The sequence below is a fragment of the Cavia porcellus genome, unplaced genomic scaffold (assembly GCF_034190915.1).
Source record: "Cavia porcellus strain 051 isolate PalLab524CR breed Dunkin Hartley unplaced genomic scaffold, mCavPor4.1 scaffold_19, whole genome shotgun sequence".
Taxonomy (NCBI): Eukaryota; Metazoa; Chordata; class Mammalia; order Rodentia; family Caviidae; genus Cavia; species Cavia porcellus.
In genome coordinates this window covers 25,473,742-25,487,535 of record NW_026947502.1, presented here as the reverse complement: position 1 = coordinate 25,487,535, position 13,794 = coordinate 25,473,742, and the positions used below count along the sequence as shown (strand labels likewise).

Here is a 13,794-nt window from a genome sequence, read left to right as displayed (position 1 = left end):
ATAAGCATGTTTCAAGTACCAGCCTCTGAATGTCCACATGTAACCAACAAGTCTTCTTATTCCTATACATAGAAGATGTACTATTCTTGGACAAATTGAGAAGTCATTAAAACCATTCTCTTCTTATTCTGTTGGAAGGCTGTTCCAGGCCGCTTCCACATACCAGATTTCCTTTGGATGGCAAGGTCAGGTAGATGGTAAGTCTGAATCTATCTTGGAATACATTGCATAAATATTACTGTTTATTATATCAGGAGATGGGCATGCATGCACATTAAATCCTCAGATGAAACCTGAAAATGCAGCTCAGTGGTAGAAGACTTGCCTAGCATGCATGAAGCCCTAGGGTTTCACTCCTAACACCATGAGAAATTTAGAAGGCTAGGCAAAAAAAACTTTTCTTTTCACTGTTTAACATTTTAAAGTATATTAATTTCTTTGACAAAGTATAAATGTTAAATAAGTAAATAGAAACAGTGTTACTTTATTAAAATACTGAGTTTATTTCACATGTATATTTTTGTCTCCCCACCATCTCCATGTCTGACCACCACTACACTACAATGCCTTATGGTAACATTCCATACATACTTAAAACCAAGTAAAGGGTGGAGTTCCATCTTTAAAAACTAAACAGGCATTTCAGACAACACATTCTTGGCAATGGAACCTGGACAACATTTATCAAACACGGTAGGGAAAGTTCTCACTTTGCATTATAAAAAGGATAGCCAGATAACAACTGTTACAGAAATGAAATGAGACGGAAAATTTTAACAAACTGTTTAAACTGTTTTCTTAAAGAGACTTCCTCCACTGCCAGAGATCTTGAATAGCCTGGGAGAGAAAAGAATAACCTTGGTTAACAGACCACAGTACTTCATAGATCAGTAAATTAAACCTTGTCTCTTACAACTATTTTCTATTTTAATACAAATTTGTTATTTAAAGAACTAATTCCAAGGTAAGTGATACTCATGGCATAATTTGAATGTCAAATGCTTCAAAATAAAAATCAAGACCTCAAAATTATAGTACATACAATTGAACAATTTAGGGATTAAGAAAATCAAAATAATGGAGACCAATTTGATCAATGTTGCCACAATCTCACCAACCCACACATCAACTATGCCAGTCAAATAAGAATGACAGGATGCTTCCTCCTTACTGTTTACACTTTTAACATAAAGGCACTAAATTCACAAGCAGTCCAGTTTCTTTCTGGTATTTTGTGACTTTTTGCAAAAATTTCTTAGTCTTAAATCCCATCTGAAAGGGATTCTACTAACTAAAGTCTTATAAACAATTTTCATGAGAAAACTATTGTACAAAGGGATATTATGAACACTATCATATACAATACCAATTATAGCGTAAAAATGATTTGTGTTATAACCATGGAGGTTTGAGTGTCCCTAATCCGAAAATTCAAAAATCGAAACTTTTTAAGCATCAACATAAGAAGATTTCAGATGTTGAGTTTTGGGATTAGGGATACTCACCCTGCCATTATAAGATCAAGCTATTAACGTCTACCATTTCACTACTGCAGAACTTTCATTCTGGCACTTGACAATATGCTTTCTTTCAGAGCCAGGTGTGGTAATGGTAATATACATGCCTATAAACCCAGCACTCAGGGAGGCTAAGGCAGAAGGATCACAAGATTTTTTTTTAGCTCAGTCTGCAGTGACACCTTAGCTAAATGACTTAGGAGGAAAAAAAAAAAAGACTGGACAGTGAAGCTCAAGGCAAAAATCCTCAATTCAACCCTACTACTGCCAAAAAAATAAAATACTGGTATTACCAAAAAAAAAAAAAAAAAAAAAAAAAAATACTGGTATACATTCAGTCATGTAAGCTACAGACAGGACTTTGTTTAGAAACCTCATGCAACTTCAGTTGTTACATCTTTAATTTTCCTTAATAAAAAAATTTTTATCTTCACTTTTTTTGGGTATTCAGTAGTTTAAAAAATTACATGTCCTAGACTTAACTGTTAGTATACGCAGATTTATGTTTTTATTTTCTGTCCCTGTATGAATCGTATATACATGAAATTTAGTAACCTGATTTAGCTGCTTCTGCATTTTCCTTTACAATTATGCATCTTTGAATGTAAACAAAGAGTAAAGTGCACATAGGCACTCCAAGCTCAGTAGCAGAGTGCATGCTTGGTCTGAGTGGACCCTAGGTTGTCCCAAACACCACAAAAACTCTTCAATTTCCTGAAGAATTATGAATTTTAATACTCAAGCTAATACACAGAATGCATAAGATGCACAGTAAGATTTCACTTGATTTTTACCCTTTAGATTTTTCTTATGCTTATTATGTAGAGGAAAAAAAAGTTATTCTTTGCTAATTCCTAGGAAAACAAACATGCAGTACTGCTGAACAGCTAAATGGAGCAGTAAGGAGGTACCCACTCTTTTCATTAGCCTAGTCAACAGAGTACTAAAAGTAAAACTTGAGCTCAGTAACCAAAAGCTGATTTCTCAACTACAGGCAAAAACGTGTACTGAAATTCCTTCAGTGTTTGCCAACTAAATTCTTAAAGTATTGCCTAAAGTTTGTAATCTTTTAAAAGAAACCAGTGAGAGAAAGGAAAATCAGTAAATCACAGTAAGAAATCTGAATTTGGTCACATCCTCAGAAAACTCAGTTACCTCCTGGTCAGTCATTCGGAAGCAATTCTTCACATAATTGATGAATTTGGCTTCCACTTTGGGAAGAGAACCACCCTGTTGAGGAAAACAAAAACTGAAGGTAACTATAGAAATGTTTTAAAGAGATCATTACCCAAGTCCCCAAAGATCTGCACACTCTGATATACTTCTCTCCTTGCTCCTTTACCAATGTCAATTTTAGGCCTGGAAATACTTAGGTAGTACATATCAGGACCACAGTCTTTCAAGCACCCCCACACAAAGTTTAAGGCTGAAACCATTCCAACAGCCACTGGAGAAATCATGAAATAAGCTATTATTTGAGATTTTATAGACATGCCAACACAGCAACTTAGCTACCTATCCATATCATGTACCATGTCAAGTTTTACCACAACCCCCTATAATCCAGAACCAAACATGCCCTGCTTTTTGAGAACCATGTTCCAAGTGACAAGAACCTCAGCACAACATCCACTCAGAATCAGTTCAGAAGCCACATAAAGGTGAATGGGGAATTAGTAGTAACTACAACTTGATTAACCTCCAACATGTCCTTCAAACTATGAAACTAGGGGAAAAACTTTTGTCACTAATTAAAACAATACTATTTGAGCAGGGAGTGGTGGCTCACGCCTGTAATCCCAGCACTTGGGAGGCTGAGGTGGGAGGATCATTGCGAGTTCAAGACCAGCCTGGGCCACAAAGTAAGCTCAAGGCCAGCCTGAACTGCATATTGAGACCCTGTCTCAAAGACAAAAAAAAACCCCAAACTAACAAACAAAAAAAAAAACCACTACTATTTACTGCAAACAATATGAAGTTTATATTCATCACTTCTGGAATTATCTAGTGTTAATTATCTCATTTGTATCCTGTTTTAACTAAATTTTGATGTATTACCTATATCCTTTCACACTTTAAGATTCAAGGTCTCCAAATGCCAAAGGAACTATGTAAGAAAGGTATATAGCATCAAGCTTCTTAATTGCCCCATCTCCTAGTAAATAAACCACTCCAATGGTTTATTTATTTCGTTCTAAAATTGTCACATACATTGTTCAATTCATTCAAATATTTATTGAGCAGCTAAAAGAAATACAAGGGTAATTAAAACAAGAGATGAGCCATATGCACAAATAAAAGCAATATGTACGATTCACTGAATCACAGCTGTTAAAAGAAAAAAAGTGCTTTAGGAAAAAAGACGCCTTCCAGCCCAGAAGAGGGTGTGAGTGGCAAATCAGGAAAGGGGGTTCAGATTAAAATAGAAGACTTCAGTCTGGATTGTTGATGATACTCAGTATGGACTATTATTTGTCTCTCCTTTTCCTTTCTCCCCATCTTTGGGCTTAATTTATCAGTAGTGCCCAGGACTGTTCAATGCTCCTGCAATTAAATCAAGGAAATAGGACCATATTAAAATAGGGGGGGGGATCATTTTAGCACTGTATGCAAGGGATAAAAATATATCAGACACCTGGAAGGCTATAAAAGGCTTACAGCATGAATAAAGCAAAAAACCACATTCTGTTACTACCATGTTAACTTCCAATGCACTCAGAAATTGGCCGTTTTTTTCTCAACATCCCATTCATTCTCATTAACTGAGCTCCAGAAATATTCATAGCACTCAAGATTCTCTCAAATATGATTCCAAAACATTTACACTAATTATTTTCTCTCTACTTGTATCCAGAGTTTGTTAAGGTTAGCCTTTGCCCCAAGTCTAAGTAGCAAGACAAGACTGCCAATTGCCTCCTTACATGTTTCCAGTACTCAAAAAGGGAGATCACATGTAAGTTTAATTGCATGTATCGACTGGGGATGCCTTGATGTAAAAGGCAAACAGAAATGATTCAATTTGCTGGAAAATGCTGAGTCAAGAATTTTTGTTTAACATTAACACCAAATAGTTTAAGTGTCTGTAGTTACCCAATTACTTGCAATTTTACTGAAGGCTCACATGCCCTCTGCTGGTTCTGAAGCATAACACAATGCGAACAAATATTTTCACTGATCTCATTTAATTTTTTAAAATAAAAATGTACCAACAATACTTTACCAATAAATGTAAAATTATGCCTTTTTGAGGTTAGACTTGCTACCCTGTCGGGGGTTTAGCTCAGTGACCCAAGTGCCTGCTTGGCAAATGCGAGGTCATGATTTCGAACCCCAAACTCCAGCACCAAAAAAACGATCTGCTAGCTTTCCTTTATTAAGCTATTTCTGAAAAAGTTCACATACCAGAACAGAGGCACGTAATCTTAAAAAATACAAATTAACAGTTTACCACCCAAAAATCCACACAAAAGATAGAATTTCGTAGAGTGGGAAGAAAACTAGTTTCTTAAAGATAATCACTTACTTTTTCCATACTTGCTTGCATTTTTGCTTTAATGTCTTCTACGGAAGTAGGTCCTTTGGGTGTTTTAGGAGTCTTTTCCTGTTTTTTGAAGGATTCCTGGCCCTACAGAGAAAGTTGAAATTTAAAAGGTTTAAGAATATAGCTCTTAAAACTCACCCAGACACCCTAAATTATTCTCCATTCTCCTTAGCAAACCAAGCATACGACCAGAGATACTGTTATAATTAAATCCATTCATGCCTGTTATTTGGTCCATAAAACCATGAAATTATTTCTAGTATGTTCAAAAATAGAGGGTACCCTAGTACGAAGCACAGCAGATTGAGCACAGAATCCATGCAAGACCATTATGATAACCTCCACAGGCAGAAGTTAAAAGCACTGACATCTTCTTAAGCTCCATACTAGTATATAACCAGGGTTGGAAATCTGCTCCATGCAAGTAAGTCAAGTTTCCTCAGTAGAATCTATTGAAACTAAAATTTGTTTGCTTCTTCTTTCCTTACTGGAATGTCAGCAGCCTTACATCAAGTCTATGGATATATCCCCATCAACAAGTGTGTTTTGTTTTAGGCCTTTAAAAGTTGAGTTCTCAAATTCTATCAAATTTCAGTCTAGATTCTTCCACAGTAGAATTTTCAGTTTTTCCCTATTTCATAATGAACTCTCCCTTTTAATGTGTATGTGACCACTTACTTTTGATCTTGGTGTTGATGGTTTTGAGTCTTTTCCATTCTGATTTGATTTTTGTGCATTTTTTGCTGGAGTATCTCGTATTGACTGCAATTAGAAATCAGTCAGTATCCCCCATGCACAAAAGGTATGCTCAGTTCAACTGTTTCTCCAAACTGAAGTAAAATAATTCCAAACTACAAGTTCTCAATAAAGCCCTAACTCAATTCTCAAGTATGATATACCCTCAATCCAGTTTTCATTAGCTACAAGTGAAGAAAGGCAAAAGAACAAAAACTTCCATGTTATTCATTGTTTTTAATATTAATAGTACTACTTTATTTACTCACTTTCTTCACGGGAGCTTTCTCTTCGGTTTCCTCATCATCAAAATCATCATCATCATCACTGGAAGTAAAAGTCAAAATACTGAGAACATTCTAAATTTTGAGATTCAATGAAAGAACTACAAAGCAGAATACTGCAATGTCAAGAGTTTAAACAGGCAAAAATTTCACAGGATTTTCTTTGAAGACACACAAATGTCTAGCCAATAACCATCCTTAACCATCAGGGGGCTCAGCAGACAGCTCAGGAATAAGCATACATAATCCTTAGTTCTATCTCCAGTATAGCACACACCAAAAATTGAGTCACACAGGAAAATAGTGCACCCACAAGGAGACAGTACTGCACACCATTAGGAACGCTATTACACAAAAATAGTGACAAGCATTCAGACAATATGAACAAATCAGAATCCTCACTACAATGAAATAGTTCGGCTACTTTTGGAGAACAAGCTTGGCAAGTTACTATTAATATTGAACCTGGAGTTACTCTAAGCACTTCTGCTCCAGTCAGATACAAAGAAACATGTCTACAATCCTCAGACTGGTAGCAGTAAAGATCACATTACAATTCTTTTATGGCAAGTTTTCTAAAATAGGTAAATATTCATAAATGGCTAACCAGTATTTGAGGTAATTTCAGAATGTGTTAATATCTAGTTAAGTATTATCAAAGCAAATTAATTATAATTAAAATAATTGGCAAAGGGGGGAAGAGTCTAGAGGTTTGAAAACCCCAGCAATGTAGTTAAAAACCTGTCTTCACAATACTCAAGGAAATCCCTGTGTTACATTAAGTACAACACTGCCACATACAAATAGAGCAGGTTAATTAACTTTTAACTGCATTTTTGCTACCATAAAACTTTGGCCTTAGAATCCAGTAACTGGAGGGGCTGCCTCTATTTTAGGAATAAAAGCAATGCTTTCTATAAAGCCACTATGAGCCAGCTTCATCTATGAGATATACTCCTGACCAAATTTTTAAAAAACACTCAAGATGTAAGATATACATATAGCTGTGTAATTATATTGCCTACCAAGAAAATATAGTCTACACAGTATGTTCCTACCCATTGTTTCCCTAAGGTGTCCATGATTTACTCTTAAAATGTGGTTTGCACCTTAGTATCATCAGCATTTATTTTTTATTATATCCAACCCAAAAACAACTTAGATGAGACTTAGAGACAAACCTGAAAAGCTTTTAGAAGTTACTAATTACATTGTACACCAGTAACAGGACTTAGTTTACTACCACAGCCTTGATCTAGTGCAATAAACACTGGTTTCCAATCACATTTTCAATTGCCAAGCAAAGCTCAACAGCAATTTTGAATCTCATTTTGTCAACAAGTCAAACAATGACACAAAAACATTTTTTACTTATAAAGTGAACACAATCCCAAGTATTCACCAAGTTTTCATCAAGACAAAGGTATATACTATACTCTCAGCATAGTTTTAAGGTCCATTCATTTAACCCAAACTAAACCAACTGTTTAGAGGACTCAGTAATGACTTTCCAAAAATTGTTACCCATGCATACAAGCATGTCAATTTTCTTACAATACTTACTCTTCATCATCCTCATCATCTTCATCATCATCCTCATCATCTTCATCAGCAGCTAGTTTTACTTTTTTCTAAAAAAAAAAAAAAAAAAAAATGCAGAGTCATGAATAAGATACACTGCACATCAAAGCAAGCTAGAATAGGGGCTGGGGATTTAGCTCAGCGGCGTAAGTACCTGCCTTGCAAGCAGGCGGTACCGATAAAAATGAAAAAGACAAAAAAAAAACAAAGCAAGCTAGAATATACGATCTGCCATAAAATCATCCCTACCTGTGGAACCTTGCTACCACTTCCAGGGGCAGAGCGCTTTCCAGACATACTTAAGAGTTTTACATCCTCTTCCTCCTCCTCATCTGACTCCGCATCTTCCTCCACAGCTAAAATAAAGACACTATGAAAATCCACCAAAAACTCAAAAGAGTAACCCCCACCACAAAGAACACTAGTAATATACACCACTGAATACTTTTTAAAAACAAGAAAATGGATATCAAATTGTTGAAAATATTTCTTTAGAGCTAATCCTTGTAACTAAACTTCCAATGATGTCAAAATTGGAAAACAATTTTACTAAAGGGAAAAAAACAGCTTAGTATAGCATATAAAAGTAACACACCTACTAAGTGCTGTCCACTAATATGCACAGGCCCTGAACCACACTTCAACCGTAAGACAACAGGTGGTGTGATTTCAAAGCCCCCAAGGGAAACCTGAAAGGAAGAAATTACACACTGTAATAAAACACATTTTACAGACAAACCCCATACAACCATATCAAACCAAGTAAGTCTATTTTTCCACTCTGAGAAGCATGAAAAATATACTGGGGTTTCAACCCCAGAGACACAAGAAGCAGTTGTGAGTACTAAGACAAAGTACCAATCAAGTAAAATACTCTGTACATCCTTGACATAACCTAAACCCACACATAGAATCCAACATTCACTTACCGTTGGCTGTACAGACATTTTCAAAGTAGCCAGTGTTACTTTAATTGGACTGCCTTCGTAATTCATAGCCTCTGCTTCAACAATGTGCAATTCATCTTTTGCACCAGCCCCTAAACTGACCTGTGAACCATAAAAGCAAAAAAACTTGTACTATCCGTACAGAGGTATATTCAATACCATTACAAAAAATTGTAACTTATAAGTGTCAATGAAGCAAAAGTATAAAGCCAAATGAATATGAACTAAAAGGCTGATATTTAGAAAAATTTAGTTTATTCTGTGAAAGGTTAAGTACCGTTCTTAAGGACAACTGGTGCTCATTTTCGTCATTATCCACTTTAAAGTGGTAATCTTTGTCGGCCTTTAATTCGCAACCTGTAAAAAAAAAAAGCAAATTGTAAAACAAAAATAACACCAAGGTTACCTTGTGAACTAGTTTTTCACTACTCTACCAGAAGGTAATGCATAATCATCCTCCTGGATTCTTAAACAGGAACGCACCAGACAAAACTTTATACATTCCATACTGTATACCACTTTCCATTCTACACTGTCTATCCATTCCAGTTTATCCACTCCACTTTCTATTCTATACCACTTTTTAATTCTACACCATTTTACTCTCAGCTACAACGAGAAAAGTAACTACTACCGTTTTCCAGATGGAAATATGTTCAATAGAGACTGAGAATTTAGCTCAGTGGCTCACGCACTTGGTCGTCAGTTTGGCCCCCTGATACAAACAAAACAAAACACCACCTCAAAGATTTAGTGGCAACCAATCCAAGATCTAGCTCTCTAAAATGGGTACAAACTACAGTGCAGGTATCTATTCCCACCCATTCTACAAATGAAAAAAATTTTTCTAAATATAACCCGAACACTTTTAACTTTAAATGGTTGCATTTAATAATAAACATCTAATAGTTACTGCTACATAAATACTGTACTTAACTGCTTTTGCTCCATTAACAAATCTCAACATGGTTAATCAAGAAGAAACAAGGGGGCAGGATTTGCAGGTCTAAGGCAAGAACAAAGAGGCTTCCAAAGTAGCATTCTAAGAAACCTAGATAGTGTAGTTTGACTGTGGGGTTGAGAACTAATGAGGGGAGTCTGTAACAGGTGGAGCCTGATCTTCAACTCGACTTGCAGCACTTTTTTTCGTTAAACCAAGATCCAAATACAAGGTGGCCTCCATCTTTCTTCCCCCAAAATATGATGCCTTACTTCTACATAAAAAGCACCGGCTGGAATCAAGGGTCTTAGTGCAGCTGTGATTAAGATACCTAACCAGTATTACCTATCACGTAGAGAAATTACTACCTACAGCAATGAGCCAGAAAAAATGCTCTGAGGATGTGAAATACCAACAGCACTGGATGGAAACACCAAACAAAGACCTCCAGAATCCCTGCACTACCGTCCAACTCACCCAGGACTTGTCGCCCAACAGTTCTCAAATAAACCACAGGACCCCAGACTCGGAAGTGACAAGACACCAGCGAGCCCCGGATGTGGATGTGCCCACACCCCCCGCCCTCCACAACCACGTGGCAACCACGTGCTCCCAGTAGCTGCGGCCTCCTCACGCCCAGCCGCGCCTCTCCTCCCCTCTAACTAGCCGAAGCACCCACAGGATAATTCTGTCCCCTAGTTCTGCACAACGAAGTCTAGTGAACGTCAGGCTTCCTTTCTCTCTTCCCCACAGCAACCTCGTAAAACTAGCCGGACCACCTGGGACCCTGCAATGAAGATTATCAACTTGCAACTGCAATGATTATCAGAACTCTACGACCTAATACACACAAAAACAAACCTCATGCCCCGGCATCTAACTCCTACCACAGAAAAAGGCGACTACTCGGCCAGCCGCTTTTTCACCTCAGGTCCTAGGCCTCGGACCGCTCACGCCTCAGGGTTCAGGCCACCGCTCCTCGCCTCCTACCTCCCGTTCACTCAGCCTCCACAGCTCCGGCCGCTCCGCCCTCCTCACCCAGGGTACTTAGCTTTCTCCCCCGGCCCAAGCCTCGGTCGGATTGACGCCCCCTCCCCCCAACCACCAGGCCCTGTTCGGCCTCGCTCCAACGTTCTCCTCAAGACACTTACCGAAAAGATAGTTCTGAGGCCTCAGGGGGCTCATGTCCATATCCATCGAATCTTCCATGGAGTGGTGGCACGCACTTAGGTGAGAGAGAACGCGGACGGAAGTGAATGAACACTGCTCCAAAGAACAGACGCACAGGACGGATTCACGCCAGGGAAAGGACGCGGGCTTCTCGTGCCTAGATATAGTCTCCTGAAACCTCGCGAGACCTTCCCAAGTCTCACCTCATCGCGCGTGCTCCACATCTCCCCCTCCCACTGGGTCACTCTGCTGCGCAAGCGCTCTTGGACTTTTCTCCTTTTACCTCGCCCCCCGCCTCTTCCAGGGACTTCGCGGGCTCCTTTCGAGCAAGCGCATTCGTACTCTGGCCCCACCCCTCCGCCAGCGGCGTCTTTGCGCATGCCTGCTTCCCCTTAGTAGCGCGCGCTCGCCCCCGCCAAGCTTTCCACGTCCTCTACAGCTCAGGCGCGCTGGCTCGGCGCCCAGAGGCTGCGCAGCCCCCCGTGCAAAATGGCGGCTGCAGCCCCGCCTGTACGTGTCTTAGACTCGGGGCGTTCGCGAGTGGAAAGTGAGCCAGAGCGTAGTTCAGCTCACCTTTTCCCATCCTCTAGGGCTCCGCAGGCCAACACGCAGGCGTAGTTCCCCTAAGGTTTTGGTCTGGCCTCACAGCCTCGTTTCCCCAGAGTCCAAACTTGCGGTGCTGGAGGCAGTGGACTGCGGGCTCTTCTTCGGCAAGACTTAACTGTGTTTTCATGGCTCTTTCTGAGAAGCGTGTCTAAAGCCAGAGTTCTCACTTTTACGTCATTTGGGACCAAAGAGGGACTGAGCTAGTTTCCAAAGAGCAGAATACCATTAAATTTTGTTCAGGATGTGGCCTTTGAGAAAGTACAGTTATTTTTTTATTTTTATTTTATTTTTGTCTTGTTGAGACGGGGTCTCGCTGTTCAGTTCAGGCTGGTCTTGAGCTCACTTTGTAGCCCAGGCTGGTCTCCAACTCTCAAGGATCCTCCCACCTCAGCCTCCCAAGTGCTGTGATTACAGGCATGAGCCACCACGCCCGGCTTATTTATCATTCTTAATGAAAGGACTAAACGCTTTGTGAGAAATACATAGGCCTTAAGTCGAATACTCACTGTCTTAAAAGTCAAAATGACTGTGATAAACATTGAATCAATTCTGGACAAGAAGACAGTCATGGCCTTACAATTAGAGACAGAGAAAAAAGACCTGGAGAACTGTTTGAGAACATGGCAAGAACCCATGAAATGAGTGTATCTGAAGGAAAAGGGAGTATTTTCATGGGGGATTAATGGCAATCTTTTTCACCGTAATTTTTAAAATTTTAAGCATTGGCCATATTTTTCCATCACGCTACATATTATTTTTATCTTTTTAATCTGGTTTATCTTTCCAAAACATAATATACACAGGTTCACTTTTTAGGAGTTGCATGGTATTCCATGAGGTGAACATGTGTATAATTTATCACCAGGATTTTAAACGTATTCTTAATTTGTTGTTGCTTTCGTTTGTTGTCTTTTTTTTTCTTTTTCTTTTTCTTGGTACCAGGGACAAACTCATGAAACGCCTGCTTGCAAGGCAGGTGCTTATGCCGCTGAGCTAAATCCCCAAACCCGTTTGTTGTCTTTTTGAGACAAGGTCTCACTATGCAGTTAAGGCTGGCCTTGAGCTCACTTTGTAATCCAGGCTGGGCTTGAATTCACCAGGATTTTCCTGCCTCAGCTTTCTGAGTGCTGAGATTACAGGCATGAACCACCACACCAGGCCTATAAAATATTCTTAATTTTAAATGAAGGCTGTGTACACGTTTTATGTAGAAATGATTATGGACAAAAATAGAATCCTGTGTTAAATACTGATCTTCACTTACCATGCTGTACATGTCAACAATCTTGTCTCGTGTATACTCTACCATCTACAGATTTTGATATCTTGGGATGGAGGTGGTTCTGGAACTAGTCTCTTGTGGATGCTAAGAAACAACCATGTATCTGTATTTCATAATATGCCACATCACCATAAGGAAATATATAAGGACATGCCAATGCTAGTGGTTAATACCCATTCCACTGTATATATATTATAAAATATTATGACATACACCATAAATATACACATTTTAGTCAATTAAAAATCAAGCATATAAGTATTTCTTCTCGATAGGTGGTGTACATATTTCTGTGTTCGTATATAGTTGCATGCTTGATTTCTCTTGGATAAGTATATAGGAGTGAAAGTCTAGGTTATCTGGGAAAGCTATATTCTTTTTGTTTGCTTACTTTTTGTTTTTTGTACCAGGAATCAAACCCAGGACCTTGTACTTGCCAGGCTGGCACTTATGCCACTGAGCTATGTCTCTGGCCCTGGGGAATTTATGATTAACTTTGAGAAACTGCCAAACTGTTTTCCAAAGTTATGCCCCTGACCATTGCCACCAGCAGTGTATAAGAATTGCAGTTCTTGGGCTGGGGATTTAGCTCAGTGGCTTAAACACCTGCATGGCAAGTCCAAGGTCATGAGTTTGATCCCCAGCACCAAAAAAAAGAATTGCAGTTCTTACACGTTGTCACCAATATTTAAGTTTAGACATTCTCATAAGTATATAGTAGTGTCTTCTTGTTTTAATTAACATGTCCCTAAATAACTAATGATAGCATCTTTTTGTGCTTATTTTCTGTATATATATATATATATATATATCTGATGGATTGTCTCAAAATCTTTTACCCTTCCCCTGTTTTGCCCATTTAAAAAAATGGTAAGCACCTGCTGTACCACGAAGCTACATTCCTGCATCTGCTCCCCACTCCATTTTGTGATTATTGAAGTTTTTGGAGGTCTCTTTGTGTTTCTAGATTCAAATCCTTTATCTTCTTTGTGATTTGTAAATATTTTCATGGTATGTGACTTGTCTTTTCATTCCCTTCACAGTATCCTTTAAAGAGTAGAACATTTTAATTTTGATGAAGTCCTGTTCTTTAATTTTTTTCTTTTATGGAACATGTTTTAGTGTAGCATCTTTGCCTACCAATGGGCAAAAAATAATAATTCTCCCTTTTTAGATTTTGTTTTGTTTTTT

General features: G+C 38.5%; 1 protein-coding gene across 2 annotated transcripts; it reads right to left on the bottom strand.

Moving 5' to 3' along the window:
* Window positions 1–479: 479 nt before the first annotated feature.
* Window positions 480–10,901, bottom strand: Npm1 (nucleophosmin 1). Of its 2 annotated transcripts, XM_063230772.1 has the most exons (11): window positions 10,697–10,901; window positions 8,883–8,962; window positions 8,588–8,707; window positions 8,254–8,347; window positions 7,908–8,014; window positions 7,641–7,708; window positions 6,063–6,120; window positions 5,737–5,820; window positions 5,041–5,142; window positions 2,673–2,747; window positions 480–837 (listed from the first exon to the last, which is right to left on the bottom strand). In XM_063230772.1, the coding sequence occupies exons 1-11, from the start codon at window positions 10,752–10,754 to the stop codon at window positions 799–801; spliced, it is 885 nt and encodes a 294-aa protein (XP_063086842.1). In that variant the 5' UTR covers window positions 10,755–10,901; the 3' UTR covers window positions 480–798. The 2 variants fall into 2 exon arrangements, with proteins under 2 accessions (XP_063086842.1, XP_063086843.1); XM_063230773.1 differs by lacking the exons at window positions 480–837; window positions 2,673–2,747 and adding an exon at window positions 3,730–4,061.
* Window positions 10,902–13,794: the final 2,893 nt, after the last annotated feature.